This window comes from Macaca mulatta, chromosome 12 (assembly GCF_049350105.2).
Source record: "Macaca mulatta isolate MMU2019108-1 chromosome 12, T2T-MMU8v2.0, whole genome shotgun sequence".
Classification (NCBI taxonomy): Eukaryota; Metazoa; Chordata; class Mammalia; order Primates; family Cercopithecidae; genus Macaca; species Macaca mulatta.
Window position 1 is genome coordinate 78,844,652 of NC_133417.1, and position 23,402 is coordinate 78,868,053.

At 40.4% G+C, this 23,402-nt stretch overlaps 1 protein-coding gene across 4 annotated transcripts in view; it reads right to left on the bottom strand.

Annotated features, from left to right (window-relative positions):
* SP3 (Sp3 transcription factor) overlaps positions 1-22,279 on the bottom strand; it is a 56,200-nt gene extending 33,921 nt beyond the window's left edge. For 2 of the 4 annotated variants that reach the window (XM_028830846.2, XM_028830845.2), the window contains exons 1-4: positions 21,574-22,279; positions 20,811-20,959; positions 20,173-20,295; positions 10,716-12,075 (exon numbers count right to left, since the gene is read on the bottom strand). In XM_028830846.2, the coding sequence (XP_028686679.1) occupies positions 10,716-12,075; positions 20,173-20,295; positions 20,811-20,959; positions 21,574-21,580 (1,639 nt within the window). In that variant the 5' untranslated portion in view covers positions 21,581-22,279. Of the gene's footprint in view, positions 1-10,715; positions 12,076-20,172; positions 20,296-20,810; positions 20,960-21,259 lie in introns of all 4 variants that reach the window. The other 2 variants (XM_077957216.1, XM_077957215.1) reach the window with 2 other exon arrangements.
* Positions 22,280-23,402: the final 1,123 nt, after the last annotated feature.

Below are 23,402 nucleotides of genomic sequence, written 5' to 3' on the forward strand. Positions count from 1 at the left end.
TCTGAGGCAGGGACCTGCTAGAGTGATCTTTTAAATACATAAATTATATCAGTTCCCTGCTTAAAACCTACCAATGTTTTCCTATGAGACATGAAATAAATCCAATTTCCCTACCATGGCATATATTATCTGGCCCCTGACTGATTACAATCTTATTTTCTAACACTCCTCATTCACGAAATTCCAGCCACCTTGCTCATTCCCTCTTCCTGGAATACTCTTTCCTCCAAATGTCAGTGACAGGCTCCTTTATCAATGTTCAGATCTGTAGCTTAATTTCATTTTCTTATAAGGCGGGATTTCCTAACCATCATATTTAAAATAACCACCATACTCCACGGTTATTCCATAACTCTGCTTTATTTTCTTTTTTAATTTAATTTTTATTTTGTTATGAGATGGGGGTCTCACTATGTTGCCCAGGCTGGTCTCGAACTCCTGAGCTTAAGTGAACCTCCCACTATGGTCTCCCAATGTGCTGGAATTAAAGGCGTGAACCACCGCTCCCAGCGCCGCTTTATTTTCTTCATAACACTAATTATGTAAAATTATTGTACTTGCTTACTTGTCTTCATCCACTAGAACACAAGATTCATGAGAGCAGGGACTTAGTCTTTTTCACTGCTGCAAAGAATACTACCTAGAATATTGTAGTATAAAACCATTTGTCACTTAATGACTGGGATACATTCTGAGAAATACATCATTAGGCGATTTCATTACTGTGCAAACATTGCAGTCTTTCTTACACAAACCTAGATGGTATAGTCTACTACACATCTAGGCTATAGGTATAGTCTGTTGTTCACAGGCTAAGAACCTGTATAACAAGTTACTATACTGAGTACTACAGGCAACTATAAACATGATAGTACATGGTACGTTATCTGTGTATCTAAACATAACAGAAAAGGAACCGTAAAAATAAAAGTCTTACATCTTATGGGACCACCATCGTATATGTGGTTTGTTGCTGACTGAAACATCATTATGCAGCATGTGACTGTACCCTCAAACATTTGTTGACTGAATCAATGACTGACTAACCTAGGTTGCTGAGAGAATGATGGTCCTATGTACACATGGCTCCACTGTACACTACTTGTGAGGTGAAAGAGGTAAATAACATCTTAATGTTATGAAAATAGCTTTGACTTCACTTTCCCATTAAAGGATCACAGGGACACCTCCCCCAGGGGTCTCAGACCACACATTGAATCAGAGAATTAATGAGATTTATGAAAACAATGTCACACGTTAAGTACCCTCATAAAATAAAGCCGAAGGCCTGGCATGGTGGCTCACACCTATAATCCCAACACTTCGGGAGGCCAAGGCAGGCAGACTGCTTGAGCTCAGAAATTCGAGGCCACCCTGGGCAACATGGCAAAACCCCATCTCTAGAAAAAATACAAAAGATTAGCCGGGTGTGGTGGCACACACCTGTAGTCCCAGCTGACTCAGGAGGAATGCTCGAACTTGGGAGCTGGAGATTGCAGTGAGCCAAAACTGCACCACTGCACTCCAACCTGGGTGACAGAGCTAGACCTTGTCTCAAAAAACATGAAGTTGAATACAAAAATTGTACCCAAGAACCACTAAAATGATGAGGCAGTTTAGAGAACAAGCTGTAAAAAAGTTCTCCTCTTGGATTAAAATACGGCATTACTGAAAAATATAACACTCTAATGAAGAGCACACATCAGGTGATTTCCATTCTTTTATGTTCATCCAGAATCCTTATTTGCATTATTGTTGCTGACTAAATTATGGGGTAAATTTGGTTAATTATAAACTAAATACACTATTCCAGAAAACAAATTAAAGAGAAAAGTATTTAAAAAAAAAAAAAAAAAAACCACCAGTGGTGGGGCAGTGGTTCACGCCTGTAATCCCAGCATTTTGAGAGGCCAAGGCAGCTGGATCACTTGAAACTAGGAGTTTGAGACCAGCCTGACCAACATGGTGAAACCTTATCTCCACAAAAAACATACACTGAGCAGCCATTCGTTCAAGATGCATTTAAATAAGTTGAATTATTTGAGCTCTCTAAAATTATATGGTTTAAATCACACAGCTATATCAGAACAAGTAAATGGTTATAGTATTTACTAATATTAAATTACATACACTTCAGGTTGATGGAAAGTATCATCCTCAAGGATGGGTCTCATGGAATTATGAACACTATTTTTCCATAGAATACTAAGAAACCAAAGTGTGACCAAAACCATATATTTAAAATTAAAGGTCACACAATGCATTTTAGATATTCTAGTCTAAGAAAGTATAATTTAAAATTCCCAATTTCTTCCACATACTGTTCCCACTACATCAGAAGACGTGTAAATCAATACAAACTAAATTCAAAAACTACACCTCAAAGTTTCTAAGTTATTATACTAAAAAAGAGTCTAGTAAGAATTTATGTATACCTCAACCCAACATGACTAAACTTGAAGGCAAAAAAATGATGACATTATTTGTAGTGTGGGACAAAAGATTAATATCCCGGACATATAAAGACGTTTTACAACATCTTTATGTATACAGTATACAAGAAGTATGCTATATAAGTGGGGGAAAATAAGCAAAAAACATAAAAGGCAATTTAACAAAAAAACACAATTAGCCAATAAACATGCAAAAATGTTCAGCTTCCCTAATAAAAACTCCACTGTACACTACTTGTGAGGTGAAAGAGGTAAATAACATCTTAATATTATGAAAATAGCTTTGACTTCACTCTCCCATTAAAGGATCACAGGGACACCTCCCCCAGGGGTCTCAGACCACACATTGAGAACCACTCCATTAGTATTTTGGGACAATATTTTATGATGCCAGATTTGCTTTGAAATAACTCAGCAAAGGTCAGGCCTGTTGGCTCATGCCTTAATCCCAGCACTTTGGGAGGCTGAGGTAGACGGATCATTTGAGGTTGGGAGTTCAAAACTAGCCTGGCCAACGTGGTGAAATCCCATCTCTACTAAAAAATACAAAAATTAGCCAGGCATGGTGGCAGGCTCCTGTAATCCCAGCTACTCAAGATGACGACGCAGGAGGATCACTTGAACCCAGGAGGTGGAGGCTGCAATGAGCCAAGATTGCACCGCTGCACTCCAGCCTGGGTGACAGAGTAAGATAGGGTCTCAAAAATAATAATACATTGATTAAATAACTCAGCAAAAATAAAACTTTAAATGGTAGAAATAAAAGAAAGAATAGCAAGGTGATCATCATTGCTAAAGCTGGGAAAGGGGTACGTGGAAGGTTCATTATGTATTGTTTTTGTGTACTTTTGAAATTTTCTACATTTTTAAGTTACCAATATTATCATTTTTTTTTTTTAAAAGAGATGGGGGTCTCTCTTGCCCAAGCTGGTCTTAAACTCCTGGCCTCAAGCAATTCTCCCACCTCAGCCTCCTGAGTAGCTGAAACTAAAGGCATATACCACCACACCAGGATTCAAATTACCAATTTTTAAAATCCATTTCTGTAATTACTGTTATTTCCTCATTTTCAACTCATTTCCTCAGGATCCATTTTTCCTACTTAATCCTATAGTAGTCAGTTCAATAAAGGTCTTTGAATAATAGTATTTTAAATATCTTCACTAAACTCTAAATCTTGAGTAGTTTAATTGCTCACTGAATTCTGGGCTGCTGGTTATTTTCTCTCAGCACTCTGAATACTACTCTATGATCTTCTGACATCTGTGTGGCTAAAAAGAAACATACACTTTTTTTTTTTTTTTTGAGACGGGGCCTCACTCTGTCACCAGTGTGGAGTGCAGTGGCACAATCACAGCTCACTGCAGCCTTGACCTGCCAGGCTCAAGCAATCCTCCCAACTTAGCCTCCCCAGTAACTACAACTACAGGTGCATACCACCACACCTGGCTTTATTTTTTGGGGGATTACAGGCATGATCCACCATGCTTGGCTGGGCTATCTATCATTCCTTGTAAGTAATCTGTCTTCTCTCTGTTAACATTTAAGATGTTAATGTAACATCTCTGTAATGTCTGTGATTTCAGTTTAAGTCAGAGATGAACTTATTTCTACTTATCTACATACTTGAAATAAAACTTGATCTGTAGATTGTATTTCTTCAACACAAGAAAATTCTTAGCCATTATTTCATCAAACGTTGCTTCTCTTGCCATTCACTTTATTCTTTTTCTCTGAAATTTCTACACTGGTGGCTCTCAATCTATCCTCCATGTCTTAATTGCTCGTTCATTATCCGTGTGGTATTCTGGATAAATTCCTCAGTATATTACTATTTGCTCAATCCATTCTAAAGGTTGTCTTTTTTCTCCCCGAAAAACTTTTATATTTCATCTAAGAGAAAGCACTACCAGTTTAAAAAAAGAGAGAGAGAGAGAAACACTGACATGTCTTGAATTGCAAGATGCACCCCAATTTCAGAAATGTGTCTTAGAATCAATGAAATGTGTTTCTCATACCCAGGATTTGATTGTTTTTTCATATCTACTGTTTTTGTTTCACTTCTTTTCTATAGATGCTACTGCTTCTTTTATCTCACTGACAATTACAAGCATACTGATTTTTAAAATCTTTAACAGAATGGTTTATTTTCTTTAATCTGACATGAATTCATCTCCTAATTGTTGATTTTATCAGCTATCTTTCATAGATTTTGCCTTCATGTATTTTGGAATTTAGGTTTTCAGGATCATCTTGAATATAATTTTTTTCTATCTTTCTCAGTATTACTATTATGGGTCTGCCATTTTTGCAAGCCCCAGAACTCATATATATAAGTCTTCCAAGTAGTAATACTGGCTATATCACAAATCCAAACACTCAGCTAACAGTTCAATGGTTCAAACTGGTTCATACGTGGTGGTCGTAAGACTGTGCTGATGTCCTCCTATTTCCCTGCATCATCGTCTCATCTCTGTAAATCTTCATTTAAGTCATACCTCAGGATAACAAACAGCAACAACTTTCTGTAGCTCCCCTTTAACAAAAAAGAGCTCTACTCTAGGCTCTTGTTTTCAGCAATGAATCTAACTCTGGGCTTTTCTGCATGTGGGGAGGGGGGAAGGATAGCATTAGGAAATATACCTAATGTAAATGACGAGTTACAGGGTGCAGCACACCAACATGGCACATGCATACATATGTAACAAACCTGCACGTTGTGCACATATACCCTAGAACTTAAAGTATAACAAAAAAAACAAAAACTTAAATATTAAGTTAAAAATTCCTACCTTTTGGGCCGGGCGCGGTAGCTCAAGCCTGTAATCCCAGCACTTTGGGAGGCCGAGACGGGTGGATCACGAGGTCAGAAGATCGAGACCATCCTGGCTAACACGGTGAAACCCCGTCTCTACTAAAAAAATACAAAAAACTAGCCGGGTGAGGTGGCGGGCGCCTGTAGTCCCAGCTACTCTGGAGGCTGAGGCAGGAGAATGGCGTAAACCCGGGAGGCGGAGCTTGCAGTGAGCTGAGATCCGGCCACTGCACTCCAGCCTGGGCGACACAGCGAGACTCCATCTCAAAAAAAAAAAAAAAAAAAAAATTCCTACCTTTTGTAAAGTTTCTATTTTCTCTAATACAAAAAGACAGCTACCAGTTAACCTGCAACTGTCCAGTTTTTCATGAATAACGGGGAATTCTAAACATTAAGTTGTTTGCTTTTAAGAAGAAATGACTTCTATAAACTCTTCTTCCAACTTCAAACACCTGACTCCATTTTAAATGTGCCCAGTCTTGAAAGATAAACTGTATTTTAAATAAAACAAAATCTGGTAGAGGGCTAAAATTTGAGACTGAATTAAGTCTTGGCTTAAATTGCGGGAAAATTTTGACATTGGAAAGATACATACATTCATACTTTGCCTCCTCTTACCCAGTTTCAAGATACAGCAATGATAAAGTAAAAATGAGACAACAAAGTTTCCTAAAGCAGCATGCTTTTCTCAGTGAGCCACAAATGGACAGATATATGTAAGATTAGCAGGGTTTCAGCTAGGCGCCTGATGTTTCCAGGAAGATGGAGATTTGGTTCCGAAAGGATAAAGAGTAGTAAAAGTACCCCAAAAAAGAAGGGACCAAAGTCAGACTTACTGCTTAAAACAGGCTGGAGTAGAGGTCATTTTTATTAAAGGGGTCCTTTAAACTTAACAAAAACAAACAAAAAGGCAAATTCCAGAGCCCTGGTTTTAAAAAATAAATAAATAAATAAATAAATAAGTACTTTCTCCTTTATTTTGGGAAATTGTTACATAAATGTCATGCTTATCAAAAGTACAGTACAGGCTAGGCACAGTAGCTCATGCCTATAATTCCAACGCTTTGGGAAGCCAAGGCAAGAGGACTCCTTGTGCCAAGCAGTTCAAGACCAACCTGGGCAACATAGCAAGATGCCATCTCTACAAAAATTTAAAACTTAGCTGGGCATGGTGGTGCCAGCCTGCAGTTCTACACATTCAGGAGGCTCAGGCCAGTAGTTTGAGATCACAAGGTGTTACAATTACAGCACCGCATTTCAGCCTAGAAGACAGAGACCCTGTCTCTTTTAAAAAAACAAAAACAAAAACAAGTGGGGGGGGCAAACCAAGGATGTCAAAGTTTTCAGCATTTTCATCTGGGCATACTACACGTAACACTGAAACAAATGTTTTGCTCTGATTTTCTGGTGAGAAAAAGCATCTTAATGTATCTCCCTTCTTGCCAATTAGAAAGTATACCAAGAGAAAGTTTATATCCTCAATATGAAAACTTCCTGGTTTTTATTACTAAATATGCTATGTCTTATCCAGCATTTTTATTCTCACTTGCTTTAACTTTTACTTTCTCAAATAATATCCCCATTCCTTTAAAATCAGGACAAAATTCAAATTTAATGGCTTTCTGGAGTATTTATTTTACCCTTCTTGAGCACCATTCAATAAACTAAAATTCCATTTTGTATTAAATACATACAGTGTTTCTATTCTGGTAACATTTGAAAAGAAATTACTTGACTGAAGAACTTAGTGCTTCATAACAACATCATTTCATGACCAACATAAATACACAAAAATCAAAGTTTCTAGAGATTTTTTTTCTAACACCTATAGAACTCTGTAACATTAATTATGTAAACACATTAAAAACTGGTTTCTAAAAACTATCTTTCATGTCTTTAGTAATCTGTCACCTAACTCTCAAACCTTTTAGTCTCAGAACTCCTTTCCAAACTTACATATTACTGACGTTCACAAAAAACTTTTGTTCATGTAGTATATGTGTAAATTGATATTTACTGAATCATGAACAGAAATTTAAATTTAATTCATTTAAAAATAAATCCATTACATTAACATAAATTAACACTTTATGAAAAACATTTTTCAAAACAACAAAAAAAGTTTAATGAGAAAATCATGTTTTACATTTTCACAAATCTCTGTAATGTCTAGAGTGAATAAAAGAAGACATTTAAAGTCTCAGATCTGCTCCTGCATTCAATCTCTTGCAATACATGGTTCAGGCTGAAGCTTATGAAGAGTATCTACTCTCACAGATATGTACCTGGAAAGGGCAAGAATAACTTAGTACCCTTTCAGCCAATTGTGGGTTTTCTTTGACTACTACACCAAATTTAAAGGTGGCAGTTTCTTAAAGTTCAGTACAAATGTGGAACCTGACACTACTGTAAACTTTCTATACTGTTATTGGTCTATCTTGCACTTTGAATGGATCTTTTACCCATGCACAATTTTGTAATATAATGCGTTGGTCATTTGAAATCTGCTGGTTCACTGAACTATCACACAGATCTTCCAAGTGTTAGCACATTTCATTAAAATACAATATCAAAAAAGCTGTTAGTATCACTACCCATCTCATCAGAAAAATATTTAGTATTAAGAAGGTATCAAGCTCATAATAGATTTGAGTTTCTCAAAATTCTAATTTTCACTGGAAAATGCAAATTTTGTCATCAGCAGCAAGCGGTTTCCAGTTTTTTTCCTTCACATGACAGGCTCATTTCATTTTTTTTGAGGAAATATCTGTCACTTAACTACATTAATCTCAAAACCAGTTTATCAGTCATTCTTCCAAGTAAAAATAATATTTGATGAAAACAGCATCTAGTTCAGCTTGCAACTCACAGAACTGCATAACTGAGGGAAAAAAGTGTTTTTTTAAACAATTCTTATTTTGATATGCTGCAAAAATGCTTTATTAAAGCGTATTTCCCATTTCATCACAAAGAATACTACAAAGACATGTAGTAGTAACTACAAACCAAAACCATAAAGAGATACCACTTCATACCCATTAGGATGGCTGTAATCAGAAAGATGTGCAATAAAAGGTTGGTGGCGCTAGAGAGAAACTCGGACCCTCAACATACTGCCAATGAGAACGTAAAACGGTATGGTCTCTTTGGAAAACCAGTTAAACCCAACTGCCACACAACCCAGCAATCCAGTCCCAGGTACATACCCAAAAGAAAACATTTCCACACAAAATGCTACCTACACAAATGTTCACAGCAGCACTATTCATAAAAGCCAAAAAGTGGAAACAACCTAAGTGTCTATCGGTAGATAAGTAAAATGTGGTATATGCATACAATGGAATAGTATTCAGCCATATAAAGAAATGAGGTTCTGACACATACTATGACACAGATGAACCTTGAAAACATCATGCTAAATGAAAGAAACCACAACACCAAAGGTCACATATTATACAATTATACTGATATGAAATAACTGGCAAATCCGAAGGGACAGAAAGTAGAGCAGCGGTTGTCAGGGTCTGAGGGGAAGAGAATGAAGAGTGACTGCTAAAGAGTATGGGTTTCCTTTTGGGGTAATAAATATGCTCTAAAACTAGATAGTGATGATGGTTGTACAACTCCATGACCACAGTTAAAACCAGCGAATTGTATAAAGAGTGAGTTTTATGGTATGTGAATTATATCCCAATAAAGCTATTATTTTTTAAAAGACATGCAGCCCTCAAGGGTCAAGATTTAGTAAATATCTTTTCTTACTGTTCATCAAGGTCATTCTTGAGTGAAGCTGGGATTTTTCTTTAACTGCAAGTGCATGGTCATGAAGAATACAGCAACAACTATTACAGTCTGCTGTCACTGCCTTGATTTACGCTAAGACACAAGCAGTCTTACCACCACCACTGAAAGTGTCAACACAGAGAAAAAGGCAAGTAATTTCTTAGTGTAGCTTGATAAGAAGGACCTCTCAGACGGTCTTAGGGATATCCAATGGTCCACAGATCACGTTTTAAGAACTACTGCTCTAGGCCAAGAGCAGAGTAGTGGCTCATACCTGTAATCCCAGCACTTTGGGAGGCCAAGGCCGAGGCGGGGGGATCACTTGAGGTCAGGAATTTGTGATCAGGCTGGCCAACATGGTGAAACCCCATCTCTATTAAAAATACAAAAATTAGCTGGACGTGGTGGCATGCATCTGCAATCCCAGCTACTCAGGAGCTAATCCCAGCTACTCGGGAGGTTGAAGCACAAGAATTGCTTGAACCCAGAAGGCAGAGGTTGCAGTGAGCTGAGATCGCGCCACTGCACTCCAGTCTGTGTGACAGAGCGAGACTCCATCTCAAAAAGAGAAAAAACAAAAAAACCACTGCTCTAAACCAGCTTCAGAAATCCTAATCCCAACCCCTAAAAAAAATCATCACAGCTTCAGAAGGCTCAAATGCAATTAAAGGATTTCCAAATACAGATCTGAGGTTCTAAGGCCATTCCAATTTTCTAAGCATGTATCACAAATTTATCAAAAGAAAAAAGATAATCTTTAAAAGGTGATGGGAGTTACGTGAATCAGTTCAGTTAAAGTGTCCCACTTTTAAGAGTTTAGAATCACTGACCTGGTGAAAGAATGTTAATAGTACAATCTCCACAGAAATCCAAATACAAAACAGAATTAAAGTAATAAAGTTCAGGACTTACTGCACAACAAAACATTCAATCAAATGTTATCTAGACAGACAACATTCATAGGATAAAAATTACACTATCTCTTTTTAAACTTTATTATTTAATTCTTATACAACATTCAAAGAGTAGACTTCTGAAATGTCTACTAATACTATTGACAACTATTTCTAGCACAGTTAAGATTAATGTAATGCCCACTATCACAGAATCAAAGAATTTTTGGTCTGGAAGGTCACCTAGACAGTTACCTAGTCCAACACCTCCATTTTAGACAACGAGGAAACCGAGTTTGCAAAAGAAAAATAACCGGGCCAAAATCACACACCTAGCAAGTGGCTGAGGCATATTTACTCCCTGTACCATGTTTTCACTGTACCAACCTGACTCCTCAACCAAATATAATGCATAAAATTTTTAATTCACATTACACTAAGGCCAACCAAGACAGCCTACCTGCCAAATAAAAATTTTATAATGCCTGAATCAATCAATCAAATGTCAAAACAAATAAAAAATTAAGAAAAAACTATAAATGTAATTGGCATACTAGAAAAATGAATCCCTAACTTCAAAAACTACAAACTTTCAAAGAACAATAATTTGGAAGCTACTTTGATGTCTACTTTCATACAAACATATTTTCACACAAACATTGATCATTACTTCTAATGTAAGCCTGACGCTGATAAATACCTGAAGCAAAAAATTTCCCTCTGTGTATTTTCAATGACCTTATTTATGGCATGACATAACTTAAGACTCACCTGCAGGACTGTCAGCATTCTCTCCTGGATGTAGCTGTATACCAGTAGAATCTATAGAGTTTACTGTAACTGTTTGTAGATTTGGCAACTGACCAGTGCTTAGACTAACTGGAGTTGAAGTGAAGGCTCCACCTGCCGCAACTTGACCAAGTGTGAGGGTTTGAACAGGCGTCAAAGTTATTTGTTGGGCAGCAGTATTCTGTATTTGCAAATTCTGCAAGTTCTGGACCCCTTGTACTTGAAACGTTTGCCAAGTTACCTGTCCAGAAGGGGTCACTGTCTGTGCCTGAATTAAAAAGGTTCCAGGATTCAGCTGCAACTGAAGATTTTGCAAAGCCTGTTGTGATATATTTTGACCACTGGCTTGCACACCATGGATTGTCTGTGGTGTAATACCTTGCACAATTTGGGCTTGACTGGTTGGCTGCTGAGACTCTTGAAGTTGTAGATGCTGTACAACAGGCTGTGCTGTAGAAACCTGAATATTCTGTGCCTGTGTCTCTTCAGAAACAGGCGACTGGATATAATTTCCCTGAAGATCTGAAGAATGAACTTGCCCACTAGATGTAGTCAAGCTATTTGTGTTTTGTTGTAATATACCTGTACTATCTATCGTAACAGGCAACTGTGATGAAGAGGATGTTGGCACAAATAAATCTGTATCAGTATTAGTTTCATTAATATCAGGAGAAACCCGCTCACCAGTCCTTTCTGAATTGTCTGAACTATCCATAGCTTGTCCTGTGTTTATCAAATGTCCATCGGCATTAATGCCTGCAGTCATTGTCTGAGAACTGCCCGAGAGTCCCAAAGAATCTAGATCGACACTATTGATTGGTACAAATGTAATATTCCCTGGCAGACCAAGAGGCACATTAGCAACTACTTGGGTTTGACCAGGAAAAGATGAACCACCAATTGCAACTCCCTGAACCTGGACTTGACCAGTCTGTGGTATGAGATTCTGGATGTTAGCAGGAGGTGTTCCAGAGGCAAGTAAGGTTTGATTAGAGCCAGGAATGATCTGAATTTGACTGCTTTCTTGATTTATACCCCCATTATCTGAAGAGCCTGTGAAACCAATTTGAACCTGCTGACCATCTGTTGACTGGATCTGTGGTATCACTTGATACTGAACATTGGACACTGTACCATTTGATGAATCTGATCCTGGTGCAACGGAAAATATTTGTTGATTCTGCAAATTCTGAAGGGGAAGAACATACTGCCCACTTGAAGTAGCAGCACTTGGAATCTGTACTAGATTACCAGCTTCATCTTTTATAGTTGTAGGTGTGGCTGACAAAACCTCCCATCGGTTTGGTGCTCCTCCTAACTGTGCAGAAGCCAAATCACCTGTCTGGATGAAGAAAACAAAAATGTGATGTATTTGTGGTATATTTAAACCAACTCTCAAAAAATTCTAATAACTGGTATAAATCCTACTACCTGAAAATTCAACTTATCTTAAAACACAATAGGGTTCAAATACAGTAGCAGTACTATATGAACTACAATTATCACTTCTAGTTTTGTTATTGCAAAGACAATTCATCCTATTTGAGTGGGACAGAAAAAATTCTCAGAATGTTCATCACAACCACAGACCAATCTTCTAATCCTGCATCTATGATCTCTAACACTACATAGTTAAAACACAAAACACAACAGTGGAGATAGCTATGACTAAATTAGGTGCATTATATTTGCGTATAAAAAGGAAACATTAGCAAAGTGTGTTAAGTCATCCGAGTTAGAAAAGATTTATTATTGCTATAAACCTAAAACCAAACAATGAAATCTACTCTTTTGTGGCATCTATTAACATACTCTGAAGTAAACTCATTGCTAGAGCTATTCCATTAAGCTATCAAACTCTTTACTTTTTCCATGAACTATTGAAAAATAAAGATGTTAAAAAAACTGAATGAGAAAAAGTCACTGCCCTGTGACTACATGACAACATAGCCCCATTTGAAAGGTTTTTCTAGAATCAGAAGCTGGAGCATACACACTGTGACTTTACCTACTACTGTAAGTTTTCAGTAGAATGCCTGGCATATATCTTTTGTATTCTGGTATATGCCTGGCATTCTTCTGCGAACTTAGAATAGTAGGTAAAGCCACAGTCTGTATGCTTCTGGACCTACTAGCAGCTCAGTTACCATCCCCACAGTTTATGGATTAGGCAAGATTGGAAAAAATCCAATGTAGAAAAACAGAAAGAAATAAAACCCTACATGTCAACGTCCAAGAGTAGATTTTCTTAAGGGAATAATAGCAATAATGTCTAACATTTAAGGTTTTCTTTTACATGCCAGTACTATGAGAAGGGTTTACAGAATTATGTAATTTACTCCTTAAAATAATCCTATGAGATAGGTATTATCCCTATTTCACAGCTGAGAAAATTGAGGGACAAAAATCACATGGCTATCAAATAGGTAAGACAGGATTTAAAACTAGGCTAAGCTTAACTCCAAAACCCAGGCCCTTTAACACCGGATCATGTTTGTGTCATTCCTACCCCCAAGACCAATGGCAAAGATAGGGAATAAGACCTATGTAATTTATCATCAAAATAAAGTCATCCTTCTCCTACTTCCTTCTAGATCTACCTGTGAGTTCAGTAACTCCATATATCATTAGACAATGGGAACATAAGCATATCTAGCCCAGCACTGGAAGCCCTTTAAAACAGCATGCCAACTTTCTGACAAAGTACTAATACAATTTGAGGGAGAGAAAGATAATCTAGGGTTTCATTATATTCTCAGTGAGAATCTATGACCAAAAAATCAGTTAAGACACACACAGTTATCTCAACATAAACCATTCCATATAACTTAATGCAAATAAGATATACAAAAAAAATCGTAAGTTTCTTAAAGAAACTCACTACCTAATTTTCATGAAGACATAGTTGAGAAGTATATACAGTTAGTTATTTCAGTGGATGAACCACAGTTAAATGACTAAATTCAAATATTTGAAAGTAATTTACCAAGATGAAATACACATGTGAGTAAACCCATGACATACAATCCCAATCTTCAAATGGTTCACTGTCAATCCAAGCAGACATACACACATCCATGCTAATACAATGTGAAAAGTAGCACAGACTAGTCATATGATCAAAACACTCTGTGGAAGATACAAGATTGAAAAAAGATTTCATATAGATATATTTTAAAGTAGTATTAGAATATAAGATTTCCCTGTAGTGAGTTAAAAAAAGAGGCACTAATAAAGGCACAGAAACAATAAAATCACAGACAAAAAGAAACCCTAAAAAATAATATGAAGTTTGAAATTGAAGAAAAGATCCCAAAAAGGCTCATATTCATAAAGGAAAACAATGGGGAACAGGACTAGACATTTTTATCAAGGCTTGCAAATGGTTTCACAGATCCCACTAAATTGTTTGGACTTTATCCTGTAGATAGCGAGTGAAAGCTATAAAAGGTTTATAAGCAAGTGAGTGGTGCAATCACATCTGTGTTTTATAAAGATAAACTAAGACTCAGTGAAGGAGACTGAAAAGAAAGGGAGGAGACACTAAAGGCTGAGAAATTGTGGAACCCAATACAAATCTCTAGGCCTGAACTAAAATAGTGATCTGTCTTAAATACACTCAAATTGTACTTACTAAACAATTTTAAAACGAAGCATCAGACATTAAAGTCACATGTCACTCTGCAACTTCTATCTGGTATAGAAATTACAATGTTAAGTCACCTTTCCTAACATTACAGTGACGAATGTTTCATTTCAGTCTCTTGGCATTTTGAGTCAACCACAAATATTTAAACCTATATACTAAAATCTAAAGGGTGTCTAAAATCCAATCTTTATCTTCTTAAGGTTACTGCTCACCTGGAGGATCCACTGAAATTTTTTCTGACCAGCATAAAATTTACAAGTATTGAGCTTTTATCAAAGAATATAGTAACTCAGACACAAATTAGTTTTACAATACTGGCATTATGTCCCCTTTACTTTCTTTTAAAAAAAGTCAAATTTACAGCATGTAACTTTTTTTTTTTTAACAAAATAGTAATAAAGACAGATATTCAACCATCATTGAACAGCTTTCTAATCAAGAAATTCCTTGAAAATAAATACAGCTACTCAAATGACAAATCTGAGTAAATACTGCCCAAGTCATCCCCTCTCCAGAAGCTAGATAAAAATAAACTGTAGTGCCATTTTTCCCAGCAAGTCAGGCCATTAATTGAAGGAAAATCTCTAAACCTAGAGCAAAGTGATGTATTCTGAATTTCTCTGCATAAGCCTGAAATGAAAACCATATATTAAAATACCTGTGAAGCACAATGATGGGAAAAAAAAAAAAACCCAACAGGTAATTTAAGGAAAATAAGCAAGAAAAGGGACTTTTTCAATATAATAAATTTGCAGTTGTAAAAAATTTGCTAACTACCCTATTTTCTAAATGGAATGGAAAAAACACACTCAATCAGAAAACTACTAGATTAATTATGCCAAAACTACACTCGACAAATAATATATTACACTAGAAAAAAAAGAGCTCAGAACTGAGTTCTAGTTCTGACTACACTGTGGAATTGTGTGAGTTAGAGCAACTCAATTTCCTCATGTGAACAACCAGAAAAAATTACTTTGCAGGGTCATAAGAACCAGAAGAAAAATATTGAGTTTTATAAACTACTGAGCACTGTGCAATCCCAAGATCACTGTGATTGCTAAGATTATGAGAATAGATTTGAAAAACATCCACTAAAATGCCCAGCACAATTCCCAGCACTCAGTAAGATCTATATATATTTACTGAATAGTTATTTTACTTTAAAATCATTGCAAACACAATGACAGAACAGATCAAAACAAATTTTGAGGTATTAAGAGCCTTCTATGAAAAAGTCTAAACCAATGTTAAACCTATTTCCACAATTCCACAATGAATCAGCTCCAAATATTTCAAAACTACAAAGCCTTGTAAAGCACCATCATGTGTAAATTTCATCACCAATATACCACTAAAAGAGATGAAGTACACTAAATACGAAATGGGAGAAGAATAAATTAGAAAATCATCTGAGACAAAAAAAAAAGTAAAGTATGAAAAATGTTTGATGTTAGACTACTGGAAACACTACAAAAACAAAAGAAAAGGAGATTTAAAAACATACAACCATGGCCGGGCCGGTGGCTCATGCCTGTAATCCCAGCACTGTGGGAGGCTGAGGTGGGCAGATCACTTGAGGTCAGGAGTTCGAGACCAGCCCGACTAACATGGTAAAACCCCGCCTCTATTAAAAAGACAAAAATTAGCCGGGCATGGTGTACATCTGCAGTCCCAGCTACTCGGGGGCTGAGGCAGAAAAACGGCTTGGGCCTGGAAGGCGGAGGTCGCAGTGAGCCGAGATTCTGCCACCACACTCCAGCCTGGGTGACAGGGCGAGACTCAGTCTCAAAAAAATAAAAGTAAAAAAAATTAAAACAGGCAACCTAGACGAGAACTAGTATTTGATTTAGAAGCAAGATAATTCTCTACATAACTTATGTCTACATAAGTTTACAAACTAAATTAAAAATCCACCAGTGTTTCTCTCAGTACCTAATATTCTTACTGGACAACTAACAAACAAAACATGGGCAGGTGGATTCTTTGAGTCTAGGAGTTCAAGACCAGCCTAGGCAACATGGCGAAACCCCATCCCTACAAAAAATACAAAAATTAGCCAAGTGTGGTGGCATGTGCCTGTAGTCTCAGCTACTAGGGAGGCTGAGGTGGGAGGATCAATTGAGCCCAATGGTTGAGGTTGCAGTGAGCTGTAAAAGTGCACCTGTACTCCAGACTGGGAGACAAAGTGAGACTTTCTCAAAAAACAAACAAAACACCAACTAACATGAATGTTGGCATTAGCATGGTAAGAAATTGTAACTAAGGCACTCTAAGTCTCTCTACATACAAATATACCTGTGGAAACGAAAAAAGAAAAAATTCACACCAACTATTGCATAGTATTTGGAAATGATCATTAACTTATTTCCTACGAATGCCTTTATGAAAGCCAGAAACAGGAAAGGAAGGAGCATAATTGGAAACAAGAACAAGTGTGAAGCTGAGGTGGAAACAAACTAAGAACTAAGAGCAAATATTCAAGTTTCTTAAAATCTTCAAAGAGCACTAAAAGAACTGAAACAGACTTCAAATAGAATTACCCTACCCAATGAATTAGTTACAACGACAGCATAGGTCTTATTTAAATAATGGCAAAATAACATTTTTTGAAGTAAGCTATTACTTATTTTTTAGCTCAACAACATTTATGTGCCATATTAAGGAACACTAAATTTACAACCTAAACCAAAAATCAGGCAATCACTTTCATAATAGTCACTTATTTTAGGCCAAACGCGGTGGGGCTCATGCCTGTAATCCCAGCACTCTGGGAGGCTGAGGCGGGTGGATTGCTGAGGCGGGTGGATTACGAGGTCAAGAGATTGAGACCATCCTAGCTAACACGGTGAAACCCCGTCTCTATTAAAAAATACAAAAAAAAAAAAAATTAGCCGGGCATGGTGGCACACGCCTGTAGTCCCAGCTACTCAGGAGGCTGAGGCAGAATGGCGTGAACCCCGGGAGGCAGAGCTTGCAGTGAGCCAAGATCGCGCCACTGCACTCCAGCCTGGGGGACAGAGTGACACTCCGTCTCAAAATAAATAAATAAATAATAGTCACTTATTTTATTACACTAAAGTGCAAATGAGGTAAATTAAAAATCCACAAGTTCACATAAATGCAAACTGGTCAAAGTTAATACTTGCACAAAGGTCTACTTTTTTCCATTTCCTGGTTTACTACTAAAATTAGCCACACAACTTAAGCACAAAGAGCGCTGCTATAAAACCATCTTTCAGAGTCCACATTGTAGAACATTACATGTGAGACTGCTTTATGACTAGACTTCTTCAGCAATGTACTGTGGGTAACCAAACACCCTTGGCTAGGATCCTCTTTTATGACAAATTCCAAATTCAAAATCCAAATATTAAAAGCAATCTTCAGCACAGTTGATTGGCTTTTCAAGGCCCTTTTAATCTCAAAATACCAAGCTAAACTGGCATAAAGTTGATCTGTACATGTGTATTTCCACTTGTTAAAACACAATATATAAGCAACATGGAATCCTAGACTGGATCCCAGAAGAGAAAATGGACATTAGTGGAAAAGCTGGTGAAATGCAAACAAAGTCTAGTTAGTAATATCATACCAATGTTCATTTTTTAGTTTGGACAAATGTGTCATCATGATGTTAACATTAGGGGAAACTGGATGAAGGGTATGAGACGATTCTCAGTTCTGTATTTCCAACTTTTCTATAAATTTAAAATTATTCCAAAATACAATTATTTAAAAACACAGCTATAACCTCTCATAATTCCGAATCATTTGAGTAATAAAAGATTATCTAAGCCCATGAACTCACGTAAATTTCCTTCCTTTTCTAAGATGTGCTGAAAAAATGTCAAGTTCATATTTGCACTGGAAAAATGATTTTTCTATTTGCTAAGGCAAATATACGCAAGCCAGTCTTACCAATTTTACTCAAAGCGAAAAATCTTGGGCGCAGGTACCAAACATCATAAAGAAATATATGATTTAGGATTTTTTTTTTTTAGGCAAAACTATTTTCATTTTACTATGATTGGCAAATTATGATTTGAGATTTATCAGATTGATTCTAGTTCATGTTCATCTGGCAAAATATGTGTTGTTAGGAATGATTTGGTAATTCAGAGAAGCAGCTAAAGAAGCACGGAAACTTCCCTACAAGCATACGGCCACAGCTGGCTAAGGCTGGAGACAGTATTCTATCCTTGGGCCTCAGACTCACATATATATGTACATACACATTTTTCACCCATAGTTCCTTACTTCTCCCCTCCCCCATCTGTAAACTGATACCTAAACTTTACAAATTACAGCTACAAGAAAAGTTTTGTTCCATTTGAAATACAAAAAAGATCAGTAGAAGCAATCTGCTTTTCAATTTTACTTATGCAGTTTAAGATAGTCAATTTCTTTTGGCACTTAGGAACTAGAGGGATACAGTTCATAAAAAAGGTCTACCAACCCTTAGTGAAGCTGAAATGAGGTGAAATAAAGGCCTACCAATCCATAAATGTATTTAAAAATAACAATGCCTAATACAATTTTACATTTTTACATCTTAATCTGCTTATAAAAAAGACATTAAAACTATTCACATCCCCTATAACGAAACACTAAAATTACAAATCTATTTACCAATAATAGCTTAACATTGGTTTAACTTAAAAAAAAAAATCTGGACGTACTAACCATTTGCTGTAGACTATACCAAATACCAAACTTCTCTTTCTTCAGTGACTATTCAAAATATCACTCCACAAATCAATTCCTATGATCTACCCCCCCCCCACACACACACGAGAGGGTTTTCATTATTTTAACAGGTGAACAAATCTACACAATACAACAGTGATGATCCAAATGTAAAATTCACAATTAACAGTCTAAAAACTATTCCTACCCTATTTGTATTAACCCCTCACATAACACAGGCGAGCTCCTCCCCTTGCCCCGGACACTGTGAAAACACTACAGAAAGAATCCCACCACATCTTACCTGACTAGCAGTCGTAATAAAACAAAAATATACTTTTGCCAATCATATTCAACTGTAAGTATTGCAGTATTAGCATGCATGTAAATACAATTTCTTACATATACTTTTCTAACACTGATAGTCATATTCAATTTCAAAAGATAAAGTACTATCTAAGCAACTTGCCAATTTCAAAGGCTGCTAAATGTTTCACTTACGCCCCTTACAAAAAAAACTCACTGCAAATTTAAGTAGTCTGCAAAAACTAAAAATCAACGATTTTGAATGGTCACTAAAAAAGCAAAAAGTGTTCACTCCTGCATACAAAAGGATAATTCAAATAATAAACCCCCATTTTTTAAAAATAATGTATGATTTAAAACAGTAAGATCCTGTAACTTCCAACAGAAAATGCTCCAGTTTCAAAAATACTAAAAACTAAAGACACTCCTTCTAGTTGATACTATCTATGGCCGATAGGCTGTGCTTGAAAATTTTGTAGTGTTCAGCGAAGGAGTTTTCAGCACTGATAGGAATTGCTCAAACATCCATTTTGGAGTCCTCTACCCCCGCCCTCTCAGACTTCATTTTGTGAAGAATTTTGCGCGAGGTGCCGCAGTGACAATTTCGAGAAAGCCTGGGCTGGCTTCAAATCCAAACAGGGACGCGAAAGAGCAGGAAAGGGCGCCCTGGAGCCCAGCGGCCCGTGCGGCTCGGGAGAAGCGCGGGCGCCGGGGAGGCCTTTTGGGCGGGCGCGCTACGGGCCCCGGATGGCGGGCGCCGGGCCTCAGCGGGGGCGGGCCGCGCGCGGGACTTACCGCTCCGGCGGCGGCGGGGGCCCCGGCTGCGGCGGCCGCCTCCTCCTCGTCGTCGCCCGGCGATGGCGGCCCTATCTTGCTGCAGGTAGCGGCCAGCAGAGCGAGCGGTGACGGCTGAGTGTCCTACCCCCAATGGGCGGGTTCAGAGAGGGAGACAGGGGGAGGGGGTGGCGGTTAGGGCCGGGCGGCCGCTCGCACAGGAAGTGCGACTCGATCCCCGCCGACTGCGCCCGGGCGAGCGCCAACCCGCACTCTCCTCCTCCTCCTGGTCCCGCCGCCGGCCCCCGCCTGGCGTCCCCCGCTCCACGAACCCCGGCTCCCCGGTCTGCGGGCAGGCGGGCGGCGGGCTAGCGCGCCGGGCCTCCGCCTTCCGCCCGGAACCCACCCCCGAGAGGGCACGCTGGGGCCCACACTCACACGCGCACAAAAAGGCGGCAGGCGGGCGGGGCGGGGCGTCGCGGGCGGGGTCGGAGCGTTGGCGCCTCGGGCGGGCAGCTCCCGAGGCGGGGGGAGGGGAGGGGTGGGGAGGGGAGGGGAGAGGCGAGGAGGGAGGGGTGAGGCGAGGAGGGAGGGGAGAGGCGAGGGGAGGAGAAAGCGGCGCGAGGGGGGAGCCGGGCCGGGGCTCAGCCGCTCCTCACCTGGGCCGCCGCCGCCGCCGCCACCGCGCCGTTTCCGTGCTGTTGCTGCTGCTGCAGATACTCGCCGTGGCCGCCGCCGCCACCACCGCCGCCGCCGCTGTCCACGTCCAAGGCAGCCATTTCCTCTTGTTTCACGGGCTTTTCGGGAGCTGCAGGCACAGCGCGGGGGGGTGGGGGTGGGGAGGAAGGCGGGTGGCGGAGAGGGAGGGGGCCCGCGGGCCGAGGCGAAATTACTCCCAAAGCCCGGACCCAGGCCCCTTCCCCTCCCCCACCCGCCCCCCGGCGGCGGCGGCGGCGGCGGCGGCTCCCTCCTCCCCTCCTGCTGCTGCCCCCGCCCGCCGCTGCCTGTAACCCTCCTCCTCCTCCTCTTTCCCTCCTCCTCCTCCTCCCCGCGCTGCCCCTGCCCCCTCTCCTCTCCTCCCCTTTCCCTTCGCGCCGCTCGCTCTCACTCGCGCTCGCTCCTCTCGCACCGTCAGTCACTCACACACGCCCGCCCGCGCCCGCACACAGGGGGATGCGCTCCCGGCGGACCGGGCCGCCCGCCCCGGGGCCTGGCGGGGAGACGGCGTTGCTGGGGCTTCGGGGGTGGACGGTGGCTGGCGGGGAGGGGAGGGAGGCGCAGGGGAGTGCAGCTTTCTGCCTCTCACAGACACTCGGTCGCACACACGGGGCCAGGACCGGCGGCAGCGGCCCCGGGCTGGCTGTGGTCGGCGGCAGCGGCGGCGGCGGCAGCAGCAAGGGTTGCTCTCTCGGCTTTACGTACCGGTCATAGTGTGTTTAGGGCACCTCAGGCGGGGCTCCCCGCCGCCTTACACATGGTGAGGAGCGAAGGCGGCGGCGGCGGGAGAGGATGCGGGAAGCGGCGGCGGACACGGCCGGAGCGGTCCGGGGATTTTTTTTTCCTATTTTGATTGACTGTGCGGGAAACACAAAAGGTGGAGCCTCCAGCCCAAAAGGGGGGAAGAGGGTGACAGCCTGCCCGGAACTCCCGCCCCTCTTCTTGGCCCTCATTCGCCGCCGTGTTCTCCGTCGGATGTGCTCATTGGTCCAGGCGCCCGTCCGTCGCTGTGCCAGGCGGCGCGCTTCCTGTTTGCCCCCCGGGTGGAAGGGGCGAGACAATGAGCGGCCGTGGCAGCGTAGGTTTCCGAGAGCGGCTACGGCTCGCCGGTTACCCCGCTGTGTCCGCCTCTCTCGCCGGCTGCCGCTGCCAGGCCCGAGGCGCAGGCCTCCTCCACCTCGCAGGCGCTCGGAGCAGGCCTAGCCAAGCTGTAGGGGAGCTGAGCTGGGGAGGAAATTCGTCCCCGGTGACTCCGGCTCCACTGGAGGCTACCTCCATCCCGGCAGCAGCCTCGGCCGGATTTCCCCAGGGCCTCGCGCTCTTGGAGCCGCCGCTTGCCTGAGCTGCCAGGAGGGCACCGCCGCTCAGCCCCGGGGCTGCTGCTGCGGCCGCTGCCGCTACTGAGCAAACCAGACCCGCCCCACGAGCCCGGGGGGAGGGAGCTGGTATTAGGGGAGACACCCCCTCCGAGGCTGGAGGAGGATTTTTCTCACACACATCCAGCTTTCTGATTCACAGACAGCCATCTCGCTCCCAGCCCCCTTAGCCCCAGCTTTCCAACCGGTCTCCCACTTTCACGTACCGTGAAGGCAGGCATTTAAAGCAAAAAAATTTCAAGTCACCTCACATACGGAAGGAGAGTTTTAATTTTGGCCAGTGGCACCAAAACGGGCACTTAAAAGTATATTTCATTTTACCTGTGGTATGTGTATGTATCCAATGGGGCAGAATACTGTTTTTTTAAAAAGTCAGTCACATAATCATTTTGCTGCACAAACGTATTATCCCCAGCCTCTTAATCCTCTTGGTACCAAGTCAGATATCTCCTGAAACAAGCCCATCAACCATTGCCAACGTTTTTAAAGTCGTGAACTGGTGAAGTACCTTTTTTCCCCCATTGGAACATTTTTGTTGTATTTTAAAATCTTGTTTCACTCATTGGATTAGGTTAAAACTCCTTCCTTCTTTGGCAACCTTGATATCTTGCTGTCATCCTGGGGGAAAATGCTGAGGTTTTATGTCTGTGTTTTGCCAACTAAGAGATATCTCTCCCTGTTACCTTCAAGTATAGTTGCCAACAAAGAAGTTAAATTCAAGAGGTGGAAACACTGTCCACAATACCTCTTTTTTAGAAATCTGGCTCAAGAATCAGTTTTCCCATTACTGTGATGATTGTATTTTGTGTGATATGTGATGATGTGCTGGTGGATGAGGTTGTGAAGCACTTCAACTAGATTTTGTGTGTACTAACTTAATAGGTAATCCATTTGTGAGATAGCGAGTTTGCATCCCAGTTCCAAAGCAGTTAACCGCCTATGCTCACAGGATCAGAAACATTGTATGGTTACTTTGCTCTTAATTGTACAAAGATCGAATTTCTAGGGAATTGACCTAAAAACCACAAACATGCGGAAACGAGACTCAAAATTCTGAGTCCAAGAATAAGGTTCATCTCTCCTAATAGTAAGACCTTGTAGTCTCATTTAATTGGAAAAATAACTTCAAAGTTGAATGGTATAACCTGTGTACTATTT